The sequence below is a fragment of the Rhamphochromis sp. 'chilingali' genome, assembly GCF_963969265.1.
Source record: "Rhamphochromis sp. 'chilingali' genome assembly, chromosome: 2".
NCBI classification, from domain to species: Eukaryota; Metazoa; Chordata; class Actinopteri; order Cichliformes; family Cichlidae; genus Rhamphochromis; species Rhamphochromis sp. 'chilingali'.
Window position 1 is genome coordinate 32,154,402 of NC_137930.1, and position 24,972 is coordinate 32,179,373.

Sequence of the window (24,972 nt, forward strand, 5' to 3'; positions counted from 1 at the left end):
CCCTGGAAAGGCTCATCCTGGACCAGCTGCGACCCATAGTAAGACCACATCTGGATCCCCTTCAGTTCGCTTATCAGCCTCGTCTCGGAACAGAGGACGCCATCATCTACCTGCTCAATCGTGTCTACACCCATCTGGACCAGCCGGCGAGCACTGTGAGGGTCATGTTTTTTGACTTTTCCAGTGCTTTCAACACCATCAGGCCGACCCTCCTGGGTGATAAGTTAGCAGCGATGCAGGTGGATGCTTCTCTGGTGTCCTGGATTGTTGATTACCTGACAGGAAGACCACAATATGTACGTCTCCCACAGTGTGTGTCTGACAAGGTGATTAGCAACACAGGGGCACCACAGGGGACTGTCCTCTCCCCCTTCCTCTTCACCCTCTACACCACAGACTTCAGCCACTGCACAGAGACCTGCCATCTTCAGAAGTTTTCTGATGACTCTGCGGTGGTTGGATGCATCAGCAGGGATGATGAGACAGAGTACCGGGCTGTGGTCGACTCCTTTGTCACGTGGTGTGAGCAGAATCATCTGCAGCTCAACGTGGCAAAGACCAAGGAACTGATCGTGGACTTCAGGAAGACCAGGAAACACTTGACCCCTGTTTCAATTCAGGGGGTCAGTGTTGACATTGTGGAGGACTATAAATACCTTGGAGTACACATTGACAATAAACTGGACTGGGCTAAAAACACCACAGCACTTTACAGGAAGGGCCAGAGTCGTCTCTATTTTTTGAGGCGACTGAGGTCCTTCAACATCTGCCAGAAAATGCTGAGGATTTTCTATGAGTCTGTGGTGGCCAGTGCGATCCTCTATGCTGTTGCATGCTGGGGGAGCAGGCTGAGGGTCGCAGATGCCAACAGACTTAATAAACTGATCCGTAAGGCCAGCAATGTTGTGGGGATGGAGCTGGACTCCCTCAAGGTGGTGTCGGAGAGGCGGATGCTGTCCAAGATAAAGACAATGTTGGATAACACCTCCCACCCACTCCATGACATGTTGGTCAGTCACAGGAGCTCGTTCAGTGAGAGACTGAGATTACCGAAAAGCACCACTGAACGACACAGGAAATCATTCCTGCCTGTGGCCATCTCCCTGTACAACGCATCCACTTAACACACTGTTTGCTGCTACAACTACACATGTTTCTTTTCCAAATATTTATCTATGAGTGACTTATGTATGTATGTATGTATATATATGTATATATTGTACTATTCTTAGTTAGCGTATTGTCTGTCTTGTCTTAATGTTGGTTTAAAATGGAGCACTGTAACAAAAAATAATTTCCCCCAGGGATCAATAAAGTATTCTGATTCTGATTCTGATTCTGATTCTGATTGATGTGTTAACATCAACGTAAAGTATTCTTCCATTTAGTAACCAGGCATCAGGGCTGCAAACTGCAAACTACGCATTTCTAGTAAGTTGCATTGCAATATTTCTTACAACTAACATCAGCACCAGAAAAGTCTGCCTGTATTTGCTAAATTTCAATGTTATGATCATTATTTTTATTGAACCACTGGGAAGTAAACAACAGATATATATCTGTACAGGTTGAATGAAGGTCTAACTTTAAATCATAGATCACAGAAGATGATCTTTAACAGGAAGACACCTATGACAAAACCAGGCTTAGGGAGGGGTAGCCACCATTTATGCATGCTTAATGTTCCATATGCATTTCCACACTTCAACAATATTGCCTTTTTTCTAGCCCACAAGATTTACTCAACCACACAATGCTAACCGCATGTTAGGCTAGACAGATGTGTTTTGCTATTTTACGCAATCTGTCTAAAAAAACGAGTAAAGTCTACGAAAAATTTGGGCCCATGTGACCTATTTGTTAGTAGGACCAATTAGTAATCATATTGTTTACTAGTAAAAACATGATTACCTAATTTTTAGTTACTGTCTTGTGGTAGTAGCCTCATGGCGATATTGGTTGATCCTTTAACATATCAGGATACTATTCCCTTATATAATCCTGGAATAATCCTACATTATGTATCCAGCATTCTTCTTTGTTTGAAGGTAACAACAGATTACGTGATATTATTAATTGATATAACTTTTTAATATTACTAATATTTCTCTGCTATTAATTATTATCTTGTTAATATTAATTTATAATTTGGATATTACTCTGGCATTACTTTGGTAATTAAGAGCCAATAACTTGCTTTTATTATCTTCTTCTTTCTATTTTATTACACCACTATTACCAACTTATACCTGGGTTGTGAGAAAAAAATGTTTTTTTTGTTTTATTTTGTTGTTTTCAAGTCTCTTCAACTGCACTCTCTCAAACTGGTCCAGACATACACCCGCCCACATAAGTTCAGTTCTATCTGAGGTTTTGTCTTGGTAAAAACTGAATTTTTTTTCTGCATAACTGCTTAGAAATTCAGGCTTAAAGGTTAAGACCAGGCTCATAGCAAAATATGCTATGAGCTATATCACTTTGGTCTACAGTGCAAATATATTATTTTTAAACCAAACTATAGTTGTTTGTGGGTGAGGGTGGAGGTGAAGGTGTATTATAGGGGTGTGACACCAGAATGGTGCCGAAAGCTTGCTAAAAGTTAAACAGTATGAGGGAAGTCTTATGACTCACCCTACCCCTAAAGCCCTCTAAAGCAGACTTGGTAAGCCTTTTAGACTGGTGCAATTTTTTCTCTGTCTCTCTTTGACAAAAACATCTGTGAACTGAACCACAGCTGGCAAAGGGCCTTGTTTTTGCAGAGAAGGCAGTGGCATGCATGTCTTGCCTCATGTGTTACCTGTTATTTTATCTTTATTTTAGAGACGGAGCAAAGATACACACAGTTTGTTTTAAGGGAAGGGCTGATGGCTTGGCTTCTTCATCAGCATGTGCTACATGCACAAAAATATCTATATCAGTCTACATCAAAATGCAAAGACGATGTCAAGGCTAACTTCATGACAATTTTGTGCTATAGTCATGACCTTTAATCTACTGACTCATGTTGCTGGACACAAATTTCTCAACATTTTTTCTTTCCCCGATACACTGCTCTCATATGTGCTGTTTAAAATGCAAAACAGTCCACATTTGGATGTTGGAAGAGTGGTGAAGGAGTAAATTGTCTTAACATTAGTGCAAGACGTTTAAACTTGAAACATATACAGTCACACATCATTTATATGCTTTTTAAATCCAGAACTAATTATGAATATGTTGCTTGGTTTGGTGAATGCATTAAAAACTACTTGGTAGGGTTAGAAAAATGTCATGGCATCGGTTATATTGCAATGGTTGTCACATCTTTAAAGACTTTATTTTCCTGGTTGCCATGGAACTTGGTTGCTCCTGACACAAATATATTGCTTTATTGAACTGCATTACTTACAAATTTGTGTTCACTGATGCAAAAAAACTTGTCCATGAACATGAAAAAAAAAGATTAATTTTCTGTGACTATTTCAAAAACTGCCGAGAAACCAAGCTGTGGTAAGTGGTTTCCAAAGAAACAAATGGCAGTATAATCCTAACTGTATAGAAATATTGGCCAAGTAGGACCCTAGAAATAATTACATGGCATCTGATGTCAAAAACAGGAGATGAAGGCAAATCTTCGTTTTCCTTGACCACATGCAAATGCATAAGCTGAGTTTCTGACAATCTTCACACTGGAAGGAGTCTTTTAAAAGCTTTATTTTCAGTGACCAGAGTCCAAAATGCATAGAAAAAGTTATCCTTTCACGTACTGTTATACACGTGGACAAGACTGCACACCCTAGAGAGATAGTTGGTGACCTATGAAAAGAGTAAAAAAGCAAAAAGGAATCCTGGGGCTTAGAATCTATTTACAGCTTGGAAGCATCTGCCCTCCTTAAAAAATCTGAGGTAAGAGAGAAGTGAAGGACATGGTAGTTGGGAGAGGAAATGGAGAGCGCCACAGAAAGACAGAGAAAGGAAGGAGGGGTGCAAATAAGAAATCTTAACATAGAAATGGGAAGATGGAAGTAGAAATGAATAAGTGAGGGCAGTCAGTGAGTGTCCTGATCAGGAGGATGGGCTTCTATCACACACATGCTGTCAGTGAAGGAAAGAGATGGGTCTGATGGATTTGTATGATAGATGTGTGGACGCATGAAGCCATGGCCCCAGCTGCTGGGCTTAATGAAATGTGTCTCACTACAAGATAGAGCGCCCTGATTTAAACACATCCTGCCATGCTATTCCTCTTCTCCCTAATGCAGGCAGAAAGAGCCGACGCCACCATCAGTCCCCGCTGTCTGTTTGTCTTCCTATTTGAAAGTCAGCTTTTTCATTTGGAACCAATCCGCTGTCTCTCGTCTCACCCTGCAATGAATCATGGCTCTGTTCTGTGCACCTGTAGATCATTGATAAGTCAAACTTGATCAAAATTGTGCTTTGTTGTTTTTGTTTGAAGCGTGAGTTTCATCTTCTGCTCCTTTGCACCTTGAGCATCTTTGAGGGCTAAAGTGGTTTAATCTAAATCAATATTTTAATGAACTGAGAGCACAAAATGAAATACCAGTCTGTGGGCTTTTTTTTTTTTAGATATAAAAACAGAAAGTAGTTCCCTCTGGTTTTTCTTGTCTCCCATTTTATCTCCCTCGTGGCATCTATCTTTTCCCTGTTGCCTCCTCGTGTCCCTCTCTGCCACTTTGTCCTCTTCTCCTGCCTCTCTTTCTCCATGTGTAGCGTGTCCCTCAGGGTTCACTAGTCCTGTTTTTCTGCAGGAGTTCAGGGCATGAGGCCAAGGAGACTCCTCGTCAGCCAAGTGTTTACAAAGCTGTCTGCCATGTCAACAAGGACAAGCACTTTTTCTCTCTTACTTCCCAGATCCCAAATTCCAGCTTCATTGTCCACCTTTTTACTTCAAGGCCACTCTGCAATCTCTATAATCAGTGTCCTCCGCCACCTCATGTGTGCGTCTGTGTGTGAGATATGTATGCTTGTGTGGATGGGCTCGCCGAAAGCCTTGCTTCTTCCCCGGAATAATTGATTTAACAAATTGCCGGCCATGTTTCATTCTGAGGAAGTGACAGGAGCAAAGCGAGGAGACGGAGCCAGGAGATTAATTAGGAAACAAAGTCATCTTTATGGAAATTAAATGCATCCTCTGATGATAGCCTTCCTTTCCCATCAGTCTGCCGGGTTTTGTCCCTTGTGCATTATAAAGTACTGGGAGGCCTCCAAAACATCACAGAGATGACTGTCGGCGCCAGAGCCCAGCGCCTACACAGCACCCTTTAGCAATGCCAGCTCTAGCTCCCAGTTTCATGGGTGATGTGTTTTGGGCTACATCATTGAAAAGCACTGAACCTAAAAAAACAGCTGCTCCTGAAAACAATGCCGGATCCTCTTCTGGGGAAAAAAATACAGGGAAAAGAGACCTGCTTAAAAATCAACCTCATATCTCAAACAGCCAGTCCCTGCATATGTGCACAACTCTCTTTTAAGCTTTTGGTATAACAACCTCCCAAGAGACAGTGTGTGAGTGCGCATGGTAACTCTAGTATCCATTAGGTTTAGTACATACTTTCATATGACATTGTGCCCTTATGATTGCAGGTGTGGGATTAACTCTGCTTAGCCGGCAGCTCTCCGACAACCAGTCCTCCTGCTGGCTTGCAGCTGCACTGACTTAGTCCTTGAGAGAATTCTGAATATGCATAACCTACCTGAGTGCACCACAATTTAATTAGACAGGAAGGGGGGCTCAAAAAACATCACCAACAGAAAGCCCATGGATGAATAGATGTCTGTTTGGCGTTACTTGCAATGTTTGAGGGTTTTTTTTTTTTAATTGTTTAACAAATATAGTTGTTCATCTCTTTCCAGATTTCAGAATAGGTGACTTGAGCAAGACAGTTGATTTTGCCGGAGACAAAATCAATGGGCAATTGAGTAGCTTTAGGCTCAGAAGAATATCAACATGCTATGTTTGATGGGAAGGCTAAATGGAGTCCAACAGATAGGATAACAAAAGCAATATATTCAGCACAAGATTAAAAAAACAGTAATACTTTTGAATGCATATCAATTTACGTCACAAAGAAAATCTGGATTTTAAATTCACAGTGTTCACCAGAAAAAGACTGAAATCATCAACAAAAATGCCTTGGGCCTCATGTGCTTTAGATCAGTCAGATGGCAATTGTAGATAGTGTTTTTTACCCAGGTAAATGGAAAGAAAATCACCAAAATGATTGCTCTGATCGCGTGAAAGTGTTCATAGGGAAAAGTAACTACACAACACTTTGCCAGAGCTTCTCTAAAACTATTTCTTGCTTTTAGAAAGCTGAAAAAGGTTACACCGTGTCTTCATTTGAATGGCTTACACAGTGAATCACTAGCTTTAGCTAGTTATAAATTTTATAAAAATAATCTTGAAGATAAAAATCAGATATTGCTCTTTAGCGCAACCAAATTCCTCTAAGAATAAATGTTTCTTAACACAAAACTATGGGTGACATTTTGACCTCAAGGGTGTTAGAGCCAGAGTAATGTTTGTATGACAATTATGTATGCACAGCTGCATTTTATGTGATCGTGTGAAAGTGGAGAAATGAAAGGCCAATTAAAATAACCATCATTAGACCCCCAATCATTTGGGGTTGCACACCGAGAAATGAAAATTAGGATTGTGCTGAATTTGCCCATCCCCAGGGGTCCTAAAGCATCTCTGGTGCAATGCCTTCCAAGCTGTTTTTTGTCTTACTGTGCCATTTCAGCTCGGTTTCTCCTACCCACTGCCTCTCTGTCTGTATCTGTTTCATTTTTTCTTCCTTTTTTATTATCCCTGGCCACCCGCAAGCTGTTCTATGGTTTCGGTTTGGAAGATCTTTCAGGTGCAATTTCTCCCCTGGTAAATAAGTGTTGTGACAGGAGACAGGTTGAAGAAAAGCTTGAACCCGATGAGAGGAGAGAAGTCCCTTCCTCCTGGAGCCATGTCCCAAGGCTTATTTTCTGTGTGACTGTGGCTGCCTTTTTGTGTGCATACTTTGTGTGTATGCCTCACTGGCTGTGCAACATTACAGATAGTGGAAATTCATTTTATTGGAATAATCACTTAAGAATGAGTAAATGTTTCTATCTGACAAACTGCTTCTATGACTCTGCCATTATAAGACAGTGCAAACAGAGAACACAGGTCAGATGAAAATTTTACCCCCGTGAAACAGTGAAAATATAAGTAAATCTATGCACTGTAGGTGTTCTGCAACATAATAACAAAACAGAATAAACAAACCAAAAAGCTCCTCACCTGAGTCAAAGTTTATTATTACTTATATCACATTTTTGTCAAACAGAGAAATATAGGATGTTCAAATCTTAAATTCATGTTGGCCATTAACAGGTGTAAACCATTGCTTTCTGTTTCTCCGGTAAAATTACCTGCAATTAAGGATTCTCATCACACTTCTATGGTTGGATGCTGAAACTTTAATGGCATCACATACTTGGCATTCAACCAGAAAGAAGTAGAATGGGACTATCTGGCTACCTTCACCTTAAACATCAGCAACACCAAGTGAATTGCTTTGATATTGCTCTGGCTGCACCAGAGTTGTGGAACAACCTTCCGATTGGCATCCGGGCGTCTGACTCTATTCAATCTTTTAAATCACTGCTTAAAGCGTATTTGTTTAATCTTGCTTTTTCTACCGGTTAAATGCTGGCCTTGTTTGCAGTGATTTATTCTATTAATTTTCCTATCATGCTTTTATTTGCGCTGTGCATGTCATATCGCCATTGTGTTTTGATGGCATAGTTATATTGTGCTATAGTTATGTGCTATAGTTATACTTTTTTCTATTGGTGGCTTTTTCCTGTGAACATAATTTTACACTTTTATTTTTTGTTTTTATGACTTTGATTATACTTGTCTTAATTTGTTTTATGTTAAGCACTTTGGCATGCCGTTGGTTTTTAAATGTGCTCTATAAATAAAAATTGTTGTTGTTGTTGTTATTGATAATTAGTTTCAGTGATTGAAGAGCCTAAATATGCTAACTGGTGCTTAATGTAAGAATACCCTACTTTATATAGCACTGGGTACACTCATGATTAATGTACTTAGGTTCTGCTGATACTCTTGACATTCTAACCAGTCTAACAATTCTAACAATGTACTTAATACATGGATAATATGTAGTTATTGCAAATTAAAATGTGAAAATACTAATTGTCTTGACCTTTTTAAGAAATACATAGTGTTTAATCTATTTATCTAGATAGATTATTAAATAACTATTTATGCAGCTATAGAGATAGATATAGAAGCCTACAGTTTAAAATATAATTCCCCACCATATTTTCTGTTTATGCCAGGGTCATAAAGCCACCAGTCTAATTAGAGATGCCAAAATCTCCTTGGCCATCCCCTCATCTCTTCTACCGTAGATTCAAAGGTTCTCCCAAGCTAATGGAGAGATACCGTCTCTCCAGCATATCCTCGTTCTGACCCAGGGTCTCTTCCCATTAGGACATGCCCAAAATACCTCACCTAGGAGGCATCCAGATGGTCCATCTGAACCTCAACTGGCAACTCGCCCCTGCATGACTGGGCTTCTCACCCTATTTCTAATGACACCCTTAGGATAAAGCTCATTATGCCACAGTTCCACAATCTTATGCAACCCAAAGTTTGAGGCCATAAGTGAGGGTAGGACTGTAGATGATTCCTTTAGCTTTGTTTACAGTACATTCGGCTTTAATTTTGTCTTCATGCTCACCTCTCACTATAGAACAACAAAACATTACAGCACCCATATCACTACAGAAACTGCACTAGTTTGTGTGTCAGTTTCCCCCTCCACTCTACCCTCACTTGTGAACAGGAGCCTGACATACTTAAGTCGCTCCAGCAGTGGCAACTCCACCCTTTTCCAGATGTGAACCATCACCTCAGAGTTGAAGGTGCTAATTGTCATATGCTCTTCTTTAAATCTGTTGGCAAACTGCTTCACTAGTCACTACTTCATGAAAGCAGAAGTATAATTTTTAAAACCTAAAAAAAGTTTTATTTGTTTCTATTTATTTTGTGAATTCTAGTGAAAAATTTCTATATCTGGGATTTTTATAAAACCCTGTATAACCATCGTGACCGTTGAACACGTCTCACTGCTATATCACGAAAAAAATCACCTAATCATCTATAATTGTAAATATTAAACAGTAATTAACACTAAGAACACAAAACCTGCTTATTATAAACTAGTCTTTATATTTAACAGGAAACCTTATGTGTGTGGGACTTACATGTGTTTCTAACACTCACTACAATGGTAGCTCAGGTAAATTTGATCTTATGATGGCCCCCAAACCAGTAATATTATTTAGGTCTCAGTTAGTTAATTTCAGGTTCCTTTGCTTACTGGTGCAAGTTTCATGTTTGTGTTAAGGCACCCTCTGCCAGGGCACCCTCTGACCTGTATGTTTCATTTCTCATCTTAAATTATGTTTATTTAACTTTTTAAACTAATTTCAAATAAATAATTGACTATTTAGATGAATAAAATGTAGATGAAAGGCTATGGAAACAAATCTGTACCATTTTAACACATGAACATTTTACATGGTTGTCTGTTCTCATGTGTGTCATACAGCAGGAAAATAGTCCATTTCTGACATGTTTGCACTACAGGGGGGAGTCCTTGGGGTTTAGGCACGATAGCTGCAGACATAAAATGCAGGAGGCAGCACACATTAAGCTCATTCGCTAGCAGTGAATTCAACAGACTATTACCTATGCTATTTGCAGATCAGCATATCTGATGTAACAGACGTTGTACTCCTTTCTATTGCAGATTCAAGACAGGGTAATTCGCATTCTCATTGTCCATTAAGCCTCTGATATTTAGTAAAGTTCAGGGTACACTGTATAAAAAGCCTGTATTTGTCAGATTAGCTGTTTTTGCTCTTTTTTAGAAAGAATGATAATAATTGAAACTAGTTAGCTTGCTTTTTAGAATAAAATTAAACACATTCAGTTAATACATACTTTTATGCAAAAGGTGAAAACTTATCAGTAGTTTTTATAGGGTTATAGGTTTTATAGACTTTATAGGTGGAAAACATTCAACATCCCACTAGTGCTTTAATATTTATTTTAATTTTGTATACTGTAATACTTATCTATTAGAGTACCATCAGTGAGGTACTATGATAACATGTCTTGATTCCTTTCAATTCACACTAAGTAGACTAACGTTATAAAGCTTCCAAAACTAGCAACAACTCTCCTTCTTACATAGTTCATGAGTCCATGTCACTGACCTAGATTCACTTTTTTTCCCCTCGCTGTTGTAGGCTCTAAACATTTGACTGTGACAAGTTAAGGATTCAATGAAATTATAGCTTTGCTTGTGTTAATTAGAGGTCTTATAAAAAACATGTCTGTAATAAATGTCCTACTTTGTTTTCTGCAAGTTGTCACTGTTCCTAGTTTAAAAGCTACCAAAGCGTAATAATGGGACTTGATCATGGTCTAGGTGAAAGCTCAAAAATGTATTTGTTGTGACAGAAGTTCAATCCGATTTCCAAGTTAGGATGTAAAATTTCCTTTTAAGTTTGCAGTCAAAAAGGAGATGTCTCACCAGGGAGACACAAGTATCTGAACAACAAAGAAAGCCATAAAATAAATAAAAAGAACACTAAATGAAAGACAACTTTTAGTGAATAACAGCCACTCCAACGCACACACTCAAACTTGCAAGCACACCCGGGGAGAGAAATAAAGAGGCAGGGGGAGATGGACAGATGCTGAACCAGAAACAAGCTAAATAAGTGATGACATGGTCTGCTCTCAGAGAGGAGATGAAATGGAAAATGTGTACAGCAGCAGAATCCAGACTGCACGCTTTGTGCAAAAAGAATGTCCTGGTCAATACTGTCCCTTTTCGTCTGAAACCAAATGTCAGTGACAGCTAATTCAGTCTTCTGTACACTGTAAAACCCAACAGTGCATCTTACTAAAAGAAGTAAGTTGTTCTTACTCAGTTCTGAAAAATAGTTAAAGTAACTTTCATGAAGTGTGTTAGGTAGACCCAAAAGTATACATATGTTATAATAACTTTATTGTAATAAGTACACATGATGTTTTTGTAATGTTTTAAGTACTGTTGCTTTAAACTGTTTAAGTAGTGTTAATTCATTTGTATTAGTCATCATCCACGGCCCCGCCCCCAGCGTTTTGCCTGGACTTGTCGGCCATGAGACACGAGTCTCGTCAAGAGAAATTTTGCAAGAGTGGAAAGTACAAGATAAACGTTATTTTTATGTTTTTTTGTTAATGCTTACTTCTAGCGTACATTTATCAGACTGCTTTGTTTTAGTTGTACTTTGTTGTAATTTATCAGACTACTTTGTTGTAGTAGCTCGTAACTTAGCTTGCCAGCACACAATTCCCGCCTAGCGCTGTATGGAGTCTGCCTTCACAATTTAAAAAATTAACGGTTGGTGGCTTGTTTCAATCAAATAGTTGGTAAGTAGTCTAATTTTTGCAAACTGCATGCCACAAAACCTTTGGTAAAATCAGTGTTTAGGCTTTTCTGACTCTGAACTTTATCAAGTTCAAATGTAGCCTACTTTTGACACAGTGAAAATGGTAGAAGATTTATTTAGTGTTCATTTTAAGAGTTTACTGGACAAGTTCACCTTCACAAATTTAAAATATGATGCTTAGTGGCATTTTAGTCGTGAAATAATTTACCTTTTCAAAGCTGCACTGCACCAAACCTAAACGTTTCTGACTCTGTACTTTCCAAGGGTTAGCCTATTGTGTACTTCACTTATGTAAAATTGCTTTATTATTTCATAACATTTAGAGTAGTTGACCAACCTGAATTGAAAATGAACTGTAGTTACTGTTTTCAAAGCTTGTGTTATCCAGGTTGACTGTTTTTAAGTGAAGTAAAAGTCTAAAAGTAAAAACTGTTCTGCTAGCTTTCTGTCCTCATGGCTTTGTGTTATTACAGTCTGACGATTGAAGGAGCAGTAGCATGCCGAGAGATCATCCAGCACTGCACTAAAGACAGCCAGTAAAGGTGATTTTAAAACGATTTGGCATCAAAATGTGGAATTGCAAGTTGTGTAGTTTTTCTACTGCCATAAAAGTCATGTTGTTGAAGCATTATCGGCTCAACCATGGTCAGTACTCCACAATTTCACCCTTACCCTGTCTCTACAACACATGCATGTGTACATTTAGTACATTTAATTCATTAAAGATACACATGTCAAGAATGCACACTCCCACACAAAGAAAAGACGGTTCTTATCTAGATTTGAATAAATATGGATTTTGTTGCCCTGTGTGTAATTTTAAGCAGCCATTTATTGAAAGCCAAATGTTTATCCATCTGAGGGGGCATTTAAAACGAAAAGAAACTGTTCCATGTCCTTTCAAGAACTGCAATTTTAAAACCAATGTATACTCAACCTTCAATGCCCACAAATGCAGAGACCACCAAAATTCAACAAGTTACAATGAAGGCATTGTGCAAAGTGTTATAAATGTAGAACAAAAAGATGACATGCAACTTGATTCAATAGAGTCATCAGATGACAATCAAGTGGCATCCACCAGTGAAATCAGTGGAATTGAGGGTTTAGAAGAGCAGTTGCAATACAATCTGGCTGGATTTTTCTTGAAAATGCAGACCATTCTCCATGTGTCCCAGAGAGCAACACAGGAGATTATTGAGCATATTGATCAGTTGTTTTTGTTATCAGTACCTCTGGTTAGAAAATCAGTTGTAGATATACTGAAAAAGCACAACTGTACATATACGGACAAACTGGTGGATGAGATTTGTCAGGCAGTTTCTGATAGTAATGTTTTACATAAATGTGTCACATCTGAAGGACCACTATCTACAGCAAAGAGGAGGAAATCATATTACGAAGCAAATTTTCCATATGTCAAACCTGTTGTTACGGCCGGGACCGTTTCAGACGAGTGACAGGACTCAAACGCAAGACGCCGAACAGCTCGTAAATATATTTTAAGAATAATGTTTAATGTGCACACAAAATATTCATAAACAAAAGGTGAGCGTAGACGTTAACTAAATAATGATCTGGTCCGGGTCCGGGGATTGGACTGGAAAGCAAGTCACAAAAGGTCCAGGGAAAGGTCGGGGTCACTGTAACAGAATGCAAATGTTCAAAACATAGATAAGGAGGCATATGAATATGTTGTTTGGCTCAAAATCCTCCTTCGTACTGTGTACTTGCCAACGGAGGTCGGAGATAACATAGAGGGGGAGTAATCCGGGTGTGTAAATCCAAAAACTCCTGGCGTGGAGGCAGAGAGGCAGGTAGGTAGTTTTGGTGGTAGCCTGAGGGACTGCCAGAAGGTCCAGCATCCAAGTAGAAGCTCTTCGCCAGAGGTTTAACAGTTAGGTGTAGCTGAAAAAGGGAGGCGCACAAAAAACAAACATACAGTGAAGCAAAAGTGATTCACAAAAAAAACACGTAAGGAAATTATGGTGGTGGCCTGCACTGACTGATGTTTAGCAGAGAATCTGGCGAAGAGAGATTGAGAACGCTGGCCTTATGAGTCCCCCGGCTAATTACCCACAGATGTCAACGATCAGCAAAAACACTGAGGCCCCTCCCAGGGGTGGAGACGCCGGCTCGGAGGGAGACACACTGGCACACACCCGGACCATGACACCTGTGGAGTATTTAATTGAATTGTCAAAGCACACTTATATGTATGTGCCTATTCTCACATCTTTGCAATTGTTGTTGAAAAAAAATGATGTGCTTGAAGAAATTAAACAAGCACCCACACAGATTCCTGGACATTTCATGTCATTTTGTGATGGATCCTACTACCAGGAAAATGTTCTACTGTCACAAGAGGGACAGAAATTGTCAATAATACTTTACGTGGATGATTTTGAAATCGCAAACCCACTTGGTACCTCAAAGAAAATACATAAAGTCTTTGCAGTTTATTGGACACTGGCAAACTTTCCAGTTAAATCTCGTTCTGCTCTACACATTATTGCTAAGGATTGTCTTATTGCATTGGAGTCACACTGGGTTAAATATGTACACTTGGGTTTTAAGGGGTATTTATTATTTTCTTTTTTTTTTTTTTTTTGGGTTGTATGGAAGCCCCAAACGCAATTTCATTGTTCTTGACAATGACAATAAATAAATAAATACTAAAAAATACTGCACTCAGCTTGCTCTGCTGTGCAATTCCAATGATGTACGCCAGTTTGGGTATAAGGAAATGTTGTCACCACTCTTAAATGATCTGAAAACTCTTGAAGAAGTAGGTGTCTACATTGAGACTCTTGGTGAATGTCTTAAAGGCACTGTCTACTCTGTTGTGGCAGACAACCTTGCTGCCCATGGACTTGCTGGTTTCAATGAGAGTTTCAGGTCTACATATTTCTGTAGGTTTTGTCATGCCACCCAAACAGAAATGCAAACTGAAAATGCTGTTACAGGGAATTATGTAATGAGAACAAAAGATGCTCATGATAATCTTGTGCAAGAGCTTCAGAATGATGACATTGAGGAAAACTATGGTGTTAAAAACCCCTGTGTTCTTTCTGACCATCTCTCTTTCTTCCATCCTGTCACAGGCTTCCCACCTGACCTCCTACACGACCTGTTTGAAGGTGTCGTTCCAGTGGAGTTGGCACATTGTTTAAAAGGTTTGATTTCTAAGAGATATTTTACCTTAGAAGACTTAAACAGAGCAATTCTGCGCTTTCCCTACCAACATTCTGACAAAGTTGATCGCCCTCATCCAATACCCTCAAATTTTGCCAGGCGAGGGACCATTGGTGGGAACGGGCATGAAAATCATGCCCTTCTTAGACTGTTGCCTCTTCTCATTGGCTCCAAAGTTCCAGAAAGAGACACTTTTTGGGAAGTGCTAATGGATTTAAAGGACGTAGTTCAGCTTGCCATGTCTCATACTTTTAGTGACGAGACCATTCAGTACATGGCCTGTAAAATATTAGATCACAGACAACTCTTTCAGGAAGTGTTTCCTAATGTTCGATTCAGGCCAAAGCATCATTACATCGAGCATTACCCACACTTAATAAAGTGCTTTGGTCCCTTAGTTCATCTTTGGACAATGAGATTTGAGGGAAAGCATAAGGTTTTCAAAAAAATAGTTCATGACACTCACAACTACAAAAATGTACTAAAAACTTTGGCAGAGAGACATCAAAGCATGATGGCATTTTATTTGTCCTGATCAACGTTTTTCAAACCACCTGTGCAAACATCCAAAATGGAGTCTTTGTACATTTCATCATTACCTGCAGATACACAATTATTTATTTCAGGTATTGCTGACAGTGACACAATATATGCAACAAAAAAGGTTACAATTAATGGCACAAACTTTGCAATTGGCATGTTTGTATGCACAGGTGCTTATGCTGCATTGCCAGAGTTCAAAGAGATTCTTAATGTACTGCTCATCAGAAACAACATTTATTTTCTCTTGAAAGACTATGACACTTATTACGTTGAGCACTTGCGTTCATATGAAGTAGCAGAGAATCAACAGAGGGGTCTCCGTCACAGTGTAAAATCTCTGTGCCAACTGTCTGACCACATGCCGCATGTTGCTTACAAGATAGCAAATGAACTCATTCTAACAACAAACCATTTCATTCCAGTGTCTGACTAAAGAAACAGAACTGAGACATCAGCTGATTCCACCAATTTCTGAACCAATGCAAAGGTAATTCATCTATTCAGTTTTTTTGTATTCACATAAATGTTTTTATATTTTTGCACAATTAATATTTTGCAAATAACTGTAAACACAAACATGTATTAAAATGCCACTATAATATGTGAAACCTGTCTGTTACAGAAATAACAAATTCAGATGGAGGCAACAGGAATATTGAAGCTAAGGGTCATCCTTGATAAGGATAACGCTGAAAAACTTATTTTGCCATCTCGTCCAAACAGTGTGCAAGCCCTCATAGATGCGATCAAATCTAGGCTAAATTTTACTTTTGACTTTCGGCTTCAGTTTCATGACCCAGATTTTGATAATGCCTTGTGTAATTTGGTTAAAATAGAAGACCTGCCAGCTATAGCATCTGTTAAAGTTGTCAGGTTAGTTGAGCTTGACCGGATTTCAACGAGCACTGATGACACAATCCTTCAGACTGATAGCACTGATACCATAGATTCACCAGAGCGTATTAGTAGATGGCCAGAAGTTTTTATTGTTCCGCCATTTTCTTATGAAGTGGAACATGTATTAAGAGAGGGTAATGCAGCATTTGATAAAAATGGGAAAGTAATTACGCTGACACGAGATCAAAAACACAACATACTTGAGACAATGGGGGAAGAAATCTACAAACTAAAAGCATACCCTAGTACAACACAAATTGGCAAGGCTGCAGAAGCTTTAGTTAGAAAACATCCCTGTCTGAAAGAGAGGAATTCTGACACTGGGTGGGAAGGGTGGAAGAATAGCCTGAGATATAAAATGGGAAACCAAAGAAAGAAGTTGGCTAAAGCTGGCATCATGGATGTTGCTGTGAATGCTGGAAAGCGCAGCAGAACAAACCCAGATGGAGCTTCACCAAGGGCCAATATTAAAAGACCTAGGAGAGGTGAGGTCAACTTCCTTCCTTCTTATCCTTCTGGAGAAACAAGGGAGTCTCTGGAAACCAGAAGACTTGAGATGGTAGAGGAGTTCAAGAAGACCTCAGCAGAAAGAGACATCCCTCTCATTCATCAGCATATGATGCCCACTTTTGCCCTCCGGCGTGAAGAGATTGTCACCACTTCTCCTCCTGTATCAGAGCTCAAGGACAGATGGCCAGCACTCTTTCATGAGACACAGGTAAGTACAACTACATATATAACATTTGCTGTTCATATAGTATGCTGTGTTTTGCTTATAATATTTTTGGAATTCTCCTCAGCTCTACTTTGAATTTCATCGGATCACCAATCAGAATCTGCCACATGTGTTTTATGCTGCACTGGATGATTATGCTCCTCAGCTGATTGGACTTTACAAAAAGAGGAAAACTGGACGGGTCGGTGAAAGGATGGAGCAGCTTTTGTTGGCATATGGAAAACAGGTATTTAAAAATACTAATTATTATTCTGCTTGCTTGGCAGTTGCCATTGCTATGTTTATATATATATATATATATATATATATATATATATATATATATATATATATATATATATATATATATATATATATATATTTTTTTTTTTTTTTTTTTTTTTTTTTAGGACAAAAACGACATCTATGCAACTAGAACAGCAGCTCTGGCCGGCCTACCAATGTACCTCAAGGAGGATTCTTCAGAGATTTTCAAAACATGCAAGGTACTTGGGTATTACAATAATTTGCACATTTGAATTTAAAAAAGGTTGAAAGGAGTTTATAAGTCATCTGGACTTGGGTTGAAAGTTGAAGACGTGAAGTTGAATGACTTATAAACTTCTTTCATCCTTGATTTGACTGGATGAATGAAAAATGAACCTTCACTGTCAATTTAAAACATGTTATGATATATAGAATTTGAAAAACTGAAGAAAGGTGCCTGACCATTTGTATTTATACTTTTAACAGAGGTATTACAGATGAATAATTGTGCACTGTGTATTATAGGAGGAAATTGAGTTCTATGAAGCCACAATTGCTCTGGTTGCTGATGTCGATGAAGAGGAGGTGCCTGGAGGAGTTCCTTTCTCACCACGCCAAGTGTTCATAGTACTTGAAGATCAGGTTGTTATGACTCATCACTCATGGACTGATGCCCTGGTGTGTTTGTTTGGGCTAATCTATGCTCTGCATCTGAGCTATCCTGAGAAGTGTACTGGCTTTTTTGAGTTCATTCAAGTAGTGTTGCTGAAGCTAGACGATGAGAGAAAGCAACTAAAACCAAAATTGCAGACACTAAAAAATGAGCTTGTGTAGATGATGTTTGTTTTTCACTGTCAGTATAGTCGTGCTTTTTCAGTTATCTGTGAATGGCTTCAATAGTTTTATTTGTTCAGGGTAATTAGCTTTCTAAAAAGCAATGTGGAGAAAGCTAAGAATAAGGAGACAATCCATATTTGACGTTTTGTTTGTGATTGAAAAAAATCTTTACATAGTGTGTAATCTTAAGCTTATTTCTAAAAACACCTTTTAGTTACATGGAAATCTTTTGGAAGATAACTGATAATTACTTGAACCATTTGGTGCAATCGGTTTCCCCAAATGGATCAAGTTGTTTAAATACAACTATTTAAGTTAATTTAACTTAATTTGAATATGAGCATGTAACACTTTAAATAAGTTTGAATAAATACAGCATCTTAGTACAACAAATTTAATGGTTTAAGTTAAAACATACTAAAAACAATGAGTAAATAAACATAATGCATTTGAGTTACATTATCATATTTGCTTTGGGTTCTTGGGACTCTAATAAAGTACTTAAATAATCCAAAACTGTTTAAGTTATAAAACTTGAATCAATTGGTGCAATCGGTTTCCCCAAATCATTTGAGTTAACTTAACTGGTCAGGTTTTACAGTGTAGGTAAACATTAGAAAACAGGGTAAACCTCTGTGAAGATTCATTAAGCGGTTTTTGATGCTAACTCTGACATATAGAAACATAAACACACAGGAACATACAAATTAGCTTTCACTTCTACCGCTTCCATAGTAAGTAAAACATTTGATTAAAATTTCTTTACCTGGTGTAAATTGCATCAGCCACTCATAATATTGGAAGGCAGATTAATGCAGGACACAACAGACACTCGAAATGCTTGTAATTCATTGAATGGGTAATTTTGTTTTATGTAGTTGCAAAGAGGAAATCACTACTTAGTCCGGATATATTTGACTTAGATTAAAAGAGACATTAATTATTGTCAGTCAAGGATATCGCCTCCCTCCCCCTTTTGTAAGTTGAACCTTATTTTTATTCCTGTGAACAGTAATTACTTTGTAGTGTCCTAAACATATTAAGCACACTGAAAACAAAGCTTTGTTGGCAAACACATAGCAAATTATACATCACTAGTTGTATAACTTAGAGTAAACACAGTAAGAAATGTCAATTAACTTGGGTAAAGGGCATTATAATTACTGTACAGTGTGTTTAACCTATAGAGAGTCCTCTTACTTCAACGTGATTCATAGAAAGTATGATTTTGTATAAATAATTTCTATTACACATAATTGCTACCTAACAATGATTATAATGTAAGAACAAGATGCCCTTTTTGCATACTATATCGAAAAAATTACTGGAATTGCAATTATACACAGCACAGACCTTCAGGCAGTGAAGCTTTGATTAAGTTTGTCACAGTTGACGATGGCCAACCATGGGGAGGTGAGGAAGGAGGACCCAGGCTCGGAGCTCTGTGTATAAGTAGTGCGTTTATTTACAGTGAAATGGAAAAACATAACAATAAATCCTCAGTGCACTCCCAACTCCCGTAACGTGTCCTCTTCCCAGCGCTAGTGTTCCTGTCTCTGCTCCTCAGTGTCTGAGCACCCCGTGCTCGCTGCCCTCTCATCTCCACGCTTCTCCTGGGAAAATAACAGAGAGGCAGCTGTCAGACACACCACAATGCAGCAGACTAAACTTGGTAACTGGTCAAGAGACTAACGTGAAGCCACGCAATGATCCAGCGTCGGAGAAAGCTCCACCACACTCTCAAGTAGCTCCTCCGATGAGGCTAGATCAGCTGCAGGTGTGTCATGGTCTTTAGGTGTGGCCAATCACCTGCCAGGGCCACACCCACGAGGCCTGAAGGTGTTCTCCAAATACACCTGCATACTCACACACACACACATCTGCAAGCAGGGAGAAGAGGGACAGCAATAACAAAAATACATATAATATGATACAAGGCAAGGCAAGGCAAGTTTATTTGTATAGCACAATTCAACAACAAGGAGATTCAAAGTGCTTTACAGAGACATTAGAAACAAAAACAAATAAAAAGCATGATTTAAAATTGATTAAAACAAGCAAACAAACAAACAAACAAACTAATTAACAAACAAACAAAACAGTATATAAAATCAAAACAGATAAAATCAGAACAGTAGATAAAATCAGTAGTTAAAATGTTAGTTTTGAAATTTAAGCTTAAAGTGTGGATTTGGTGCTTTATTCAAATGCAGCTGAGAACAGGTGAGTCTTCAACCTGGATTTAAATAAACTGAGTGTTTCAGCTGATCTGAGGCTTTCTGGGAGTTTGTTCCAGATATAAGGAGCATAAAAGCTGAATGCAGCTTCTCCGTGTCTGGTTCTGACTCTGGGAACTGATAAAAGACCGGATCCAGATGACCTGAGGGATCTGGAAGGTTCATACTGGGTCAGGAGGTCATTGATGTATTTTGGTCCTAAACCATTCAGAGCTTTATAGACCAGCATCACAACTTTTAAGTGTATCCTCTGACGGACAGGCAGCCAGTGTAAAGACCTCAGACCTCCCTCAAGTCCATAACTGCTCAGGGACCCTGGGTTGCTCAGACCCAGGACCCTGACAAAGTTAAATTATGGTAAGGGTTAAATTTTATTGAGCACTTTTACCTTTTTTCAGTAGTGAAACCAATAACCTACCATGTTATAATTCATGTATAGTATTTACACTCAAGAAGATCCAATCATCACAAAAGCATAAGCATAAATCTAAGAGAGCCAACAAACATCGTATTGATCTGTCATATTGATCTTTCAAGAGTGACCAAGTGATGAACTGCATTGAGTTGCATTGATGCATTGAGTAATATGCACACAAAACCTTCTGCTTTTGAGCAACGCTGGAAAGTTAACAGTTGAAAGGTTCAAAGGTAAAAATATGACCATATAGTGAAGCAAAGCAGTCACAGCATAATGTTGGAAGCCACATTAATGCTCATTTAAAGTAGCTAGGGTAAATCATAAAAATAAAATAACACATTTTTTCACATTCCCGTTGGCACTAGTTTTAGAAGCTGGACGGATGTTCAGAACTCTAGACCTCAAACTCACATACTCAAGTATCACAAATGTGTCAAATGCATAAACTTGATTTCCTATATAGCATACATTTTTGGAGGCTCAGGCAATAGCCCATGGTCATATCGTGAACATGTCAGGATAACACGATATTCTAACACCAATTATTTTTTGATGATTGAATCAACTTCTGATAATAGAGTGTGACATGTTGAAGGCAGGTGGTCAAGCAGGACCCAGACCTTGTATAGACGCATACAATACACTGCTTGTAGCATTCCTTGATGAGCTATCTCTGTTCAGCACAGCTGTTATGTTGTTTAGTGGAACAATGTTAGGTTCCTCTAGGCTCAGCTGGTGCAGGCATACTTTCAGGCACATACAAAGTTCATCACAGGGTATTTGCCCCAATAATTTCCTTTCCTCAACATGACTGAACAATTTTTACGCACATGCAAGTGGAAGGTACCCAGATCAACAAGTTACTGTTCTCCAGATGTCCCATCTACATCCCATCAGACCAGTGTCAGACCTTAACTTGCCATGATGGGAGTCTTTTTGATCAGTCACGATATGTTTGACTGTTTTTTTTTTTCTTTTATTGCTGTAATATAATGTTTTCCCATTGCTAATTGTTACTTACCTTTAAAGGCAATCTATGCTATGATTTAGAGTGTATTGCATCTCTAAATTCTAGATTTGTTCAATGAATCATTTGTTTTAGAAGTACAGATTGTCTTTACAAGTTTAAAAAAAAAACATATACACATGTATTGGGGAAATTAATTGACTTTAAGTTTTCAAACTGCACTTTATAATGCTTCCACAGCACTGCCACATTGTTGGCATGTTATTCAAATGCTAATTACTGAATAAGTTATAAAGAGTGGAGATTCCTTGCACACGTTGTTAAGCCTGCCACAGCTCCTGCCTGCCAGTTAAAGTAGTCATGCTTTTAACCTAAAGCCTCAATAAATTTTAAACAGCTCGTATAAAGGGGTGATTTAGCTGTAGAGACCAAAGTCATTGTTCTACCAGGCTGTAAACAAGATAAGTATTTTAACATGGGAAGCTATGAGGACTTATTTTTGGAGAAAGCATCAATCGATGACTCTAGGATGTGTGGTTTTTGGCACTTTTACTAAAAATTTTAGTTAAAATGACAGTGCAATAGATTTTTGTTAAAAGGTATGCACATAATATAATATGCAACAGGACTTATTTTACACATGTTTTTTGCCCTGGGCATAATCTGACAGACACCGCTGCCCCAGGGCAACATCATGATCCAGGTTTTACCAAACAACATTTTTGTTTGTGGAAATGCAACACATATAACATTATCAACAGCTTTAACATTTACCCTTCAGCAAATTGTTACTAATTCATGCATTTATGAGTTATAACTGAATAATGTTTGTAAACTTCCCATCATAGATACAGTGATTAAATAACCTTTTACAAAGGAATGCTTTTGTTGCTCTTGCATACTACACTTTACCCCTGCTCAGAAAGTAATTTAAAACACATTTAATCTGAATCTGATTGCAATTATTAACTCACAACTGAAAAACGAACTAATTTATAACTTTTTAAGCTGGGTTGTAAAACACATTCGTCAGATTCTATTTCATGCTAGTTCCACAAAAAATTGAGTTGTTTGCTATAATATTTATCCCTGCTTTTTGAAACCCGTCAGTACTGTGCTTGAAAGTCTTGAGACACCCCTCATTATTATACTTATATTTTACTTCCAAGCAGGCAGAGTTCTTGTAATTTTTTTTTTAATGATCTGAGCAGTCCTCAGTAATCTGAGTAGTCCTCCAGGATTTCTGAAGCTATATCAAAGTTTTGTTTGGGGTTTGGTTCATTGTCAGTTGAGTCCTTCAACCTGACTATTTTAAGGGGAATATTTTGGTTAATTGTTTGTTAATTTGTTAAACCATTTAACACTGACCTAAGAGTCATTAGAGTCACATAAAAAGGCACCTAACTCAAGGGATGAACCGGTGTTCTGTCAATAGATAACTCAGCAAATAACCAATTTTGAAATGTATCTTTATGCACTTTGTTACTAGCACGCTGTCACAAAAACACGTCATCAGTTCTCATTTTTTTGTCGAATCTATAAAAATTTTAAGATAACACCGTTTGACAAAACATAGTAATTTTGCTACCAACAAGGTAATTACCAAAGAACTATTAGCCAAAGATGAAAAGTGTCCTAATTTTTTTTTAAAGAAACTGGCCTAAAGATCACAGGATCTAACAGTACCATCTGAGAAAAATCTCATTAGGAGTAGTTTCATTTTGCTGTAAATTGTAAATTGCCACACCTATTTTCCATTTTCCTCACATACAGAAAGAAAGGTTGGCTTGAGACTTTTTCACAGTGTTGTAAGAAATAAAAAGGTTATTTGCAAAAGCTTTTTAAAAATCACAGTTGAAAAAAAATGTTTCAGTGAAAATGTTGTTTCAGTTAGTTAAATAAAAACACCAAATGAAGGTTGGAATTATGATTATAGTTGTCATATTTTGGACATTTTTGAGTTTTTCACAACACCAAATGGAACATTTGGTTCACTTTTGCTAGAGTCATGCATGTATAATGAATCACTTAGAAATAGTTTAAATTTAAAAGAACTTTGTGAAAAAGAACAAATTGTGACATAGAAAAAAAGGCAGTGACGTTATTGTAAAACACCTTCTGAGTTTTTCTCATCTCCTCTTTTGCTAATGAAAATTCATCTGGACATATCCAGGGGAAAGAAGCTCCTCTATTAATTTCATCCTGCTCCCTCTTTATTGGTCCACCCACAGAACCCAAATGAAATAACCCTGTCAGGTCCAATTCAGGTTAGACATTGCTCTCTCAGAACAAAGGACACACACTGGTAGGTTACTGTGGTACATCTTATGAATAACCAGTCAGGATTTGTATGTGGAATATCTACAAAGAATGAAAATATGTTTAATTTAAACAGAGATAAATATTGATTGGGACGTTAATCGAAAGAGCTTGCAGTACAACTAGTGCACATAATATGGTTTATATGTTAGAGACACCTTGAATATGAGCACTCGAAACGACATTGTATGTTTCCAAGTGTGCCAGGTTTACTTGTCTCAGGTGCATTTGTTATTGCTGACCTTGTTTTACTGGCTGCTTTAAATTATTCTTGTTTTTCCTAGTCTATAAATGCTACATGGTAGCAATATTATTTTTCATGATCAGGTTTATTGATGTTTGTTTGCAGCGCTTGTGTGTGCTTAGAGATCCTCTGGGGACCGCACGGAAGCTACACCTTCTCATCCTTGGAAAAATAGTTCATAGATTTTTTTTAGAACTAATGACTGTTATGATTCGACTTTTCCTTCTATTTTTCATTTCTCACTTTCTTAGTGGTGCAGTGGTGGCACTTATGCTCTGCCTGTGCGTGGCTCTCCTCCATACCTGGGTGGTGTGGGGTGTGCAGATAAGGGTCAGCTTTGCTGAAATATTGCATGAACAAGATTTGTGTAGTCACTAATGTCTTCATCATTTCTCTTCCAAAGTAAAATGATGAAGGCTGGAATTAGGGCAATGTTTATTATTACTGTGAAAATTTCTTTGTAAATCCCAGGGGTGGCTGTATATTATATCGCTTTTGGCAGCTCTACTGTGTGATTCTAACAGGACTAATAGCAAGGTAAGTAACATGAAAATATGGGTCAGAATGGTGAGAGAGGAATAATGTTACTCAAGCTTATTTTCAATTTTTCTAGGATAATATCAGTTACAGTCTAGTTATGCCTACATGAGGTTTATTTTGCATAATTCGGCTATAACTTTAATTCATGAATGTGTATGTGTTAAGCCTAACTCATCATGCTAAACCCACTTAGAGTTAGCACTCAACTATGCAGCTCTTTTAAGAGTTTAAGCTGCTTTTGCTCATTCTTTTTCATCACGGGTTTGTATTCAA

The 24,972-nt window shown here is 38.1% G+C and overlaps 1 protein-coding gene across 2 annotated transcripts in view; it reads left to right on the forward strand.

Annotated features, from left to right (window-relative positions):
• The window catches only part of LOC308392248 (uncharacterized protein), a 56,800-nt gene extending 38,633 nt beyond the window's left edge, over nt 1-18,167 (forward strand). Inside the window, exons 1-8 of one of the 2 annotated variants that reach the window (XM_080875214.1) lie at nt 11,231-11,500; nt 11,994-12,062; nt 14,625-14,696; nt 15,681-15,745; nt 15,881-16,873; nt 16,956-17,117; nt 17,281-17,376; nt 17,663-18,167. In XM_080875214.1, coding sequence (XP_080731340.1) covers nt 15,896-16,873; nt 16,956-17,117; nt 17,281-17,376; nt 17,663-17,971 — 1,545 coding nt within the window. In that variant the 5' untranslated portion in view covers nt 11,231-11,500; nt 11,994-12,062; nt 14,625-14,696; nt 15,681-15,745; nt 15,881-15,895 and the 3' untranslated portion in view covers nt 17,972-18,167. Of the gene's footprint in view, nt 1-11,230; nt 11,501-11,993; nt 12,063-14,624; nt 14,697-15,680; nt 15,746-15,880; nt 16,874-16,955; nt 17,118-17,280; nt 17,377-17,662 lie in introns of those variants that run through there. The other variant, XM_080875215.1, reaches the window with a different exon arrangement.
• Nucleotides 18,168-24,972: the final 6,805 nt, after the last annotated feature.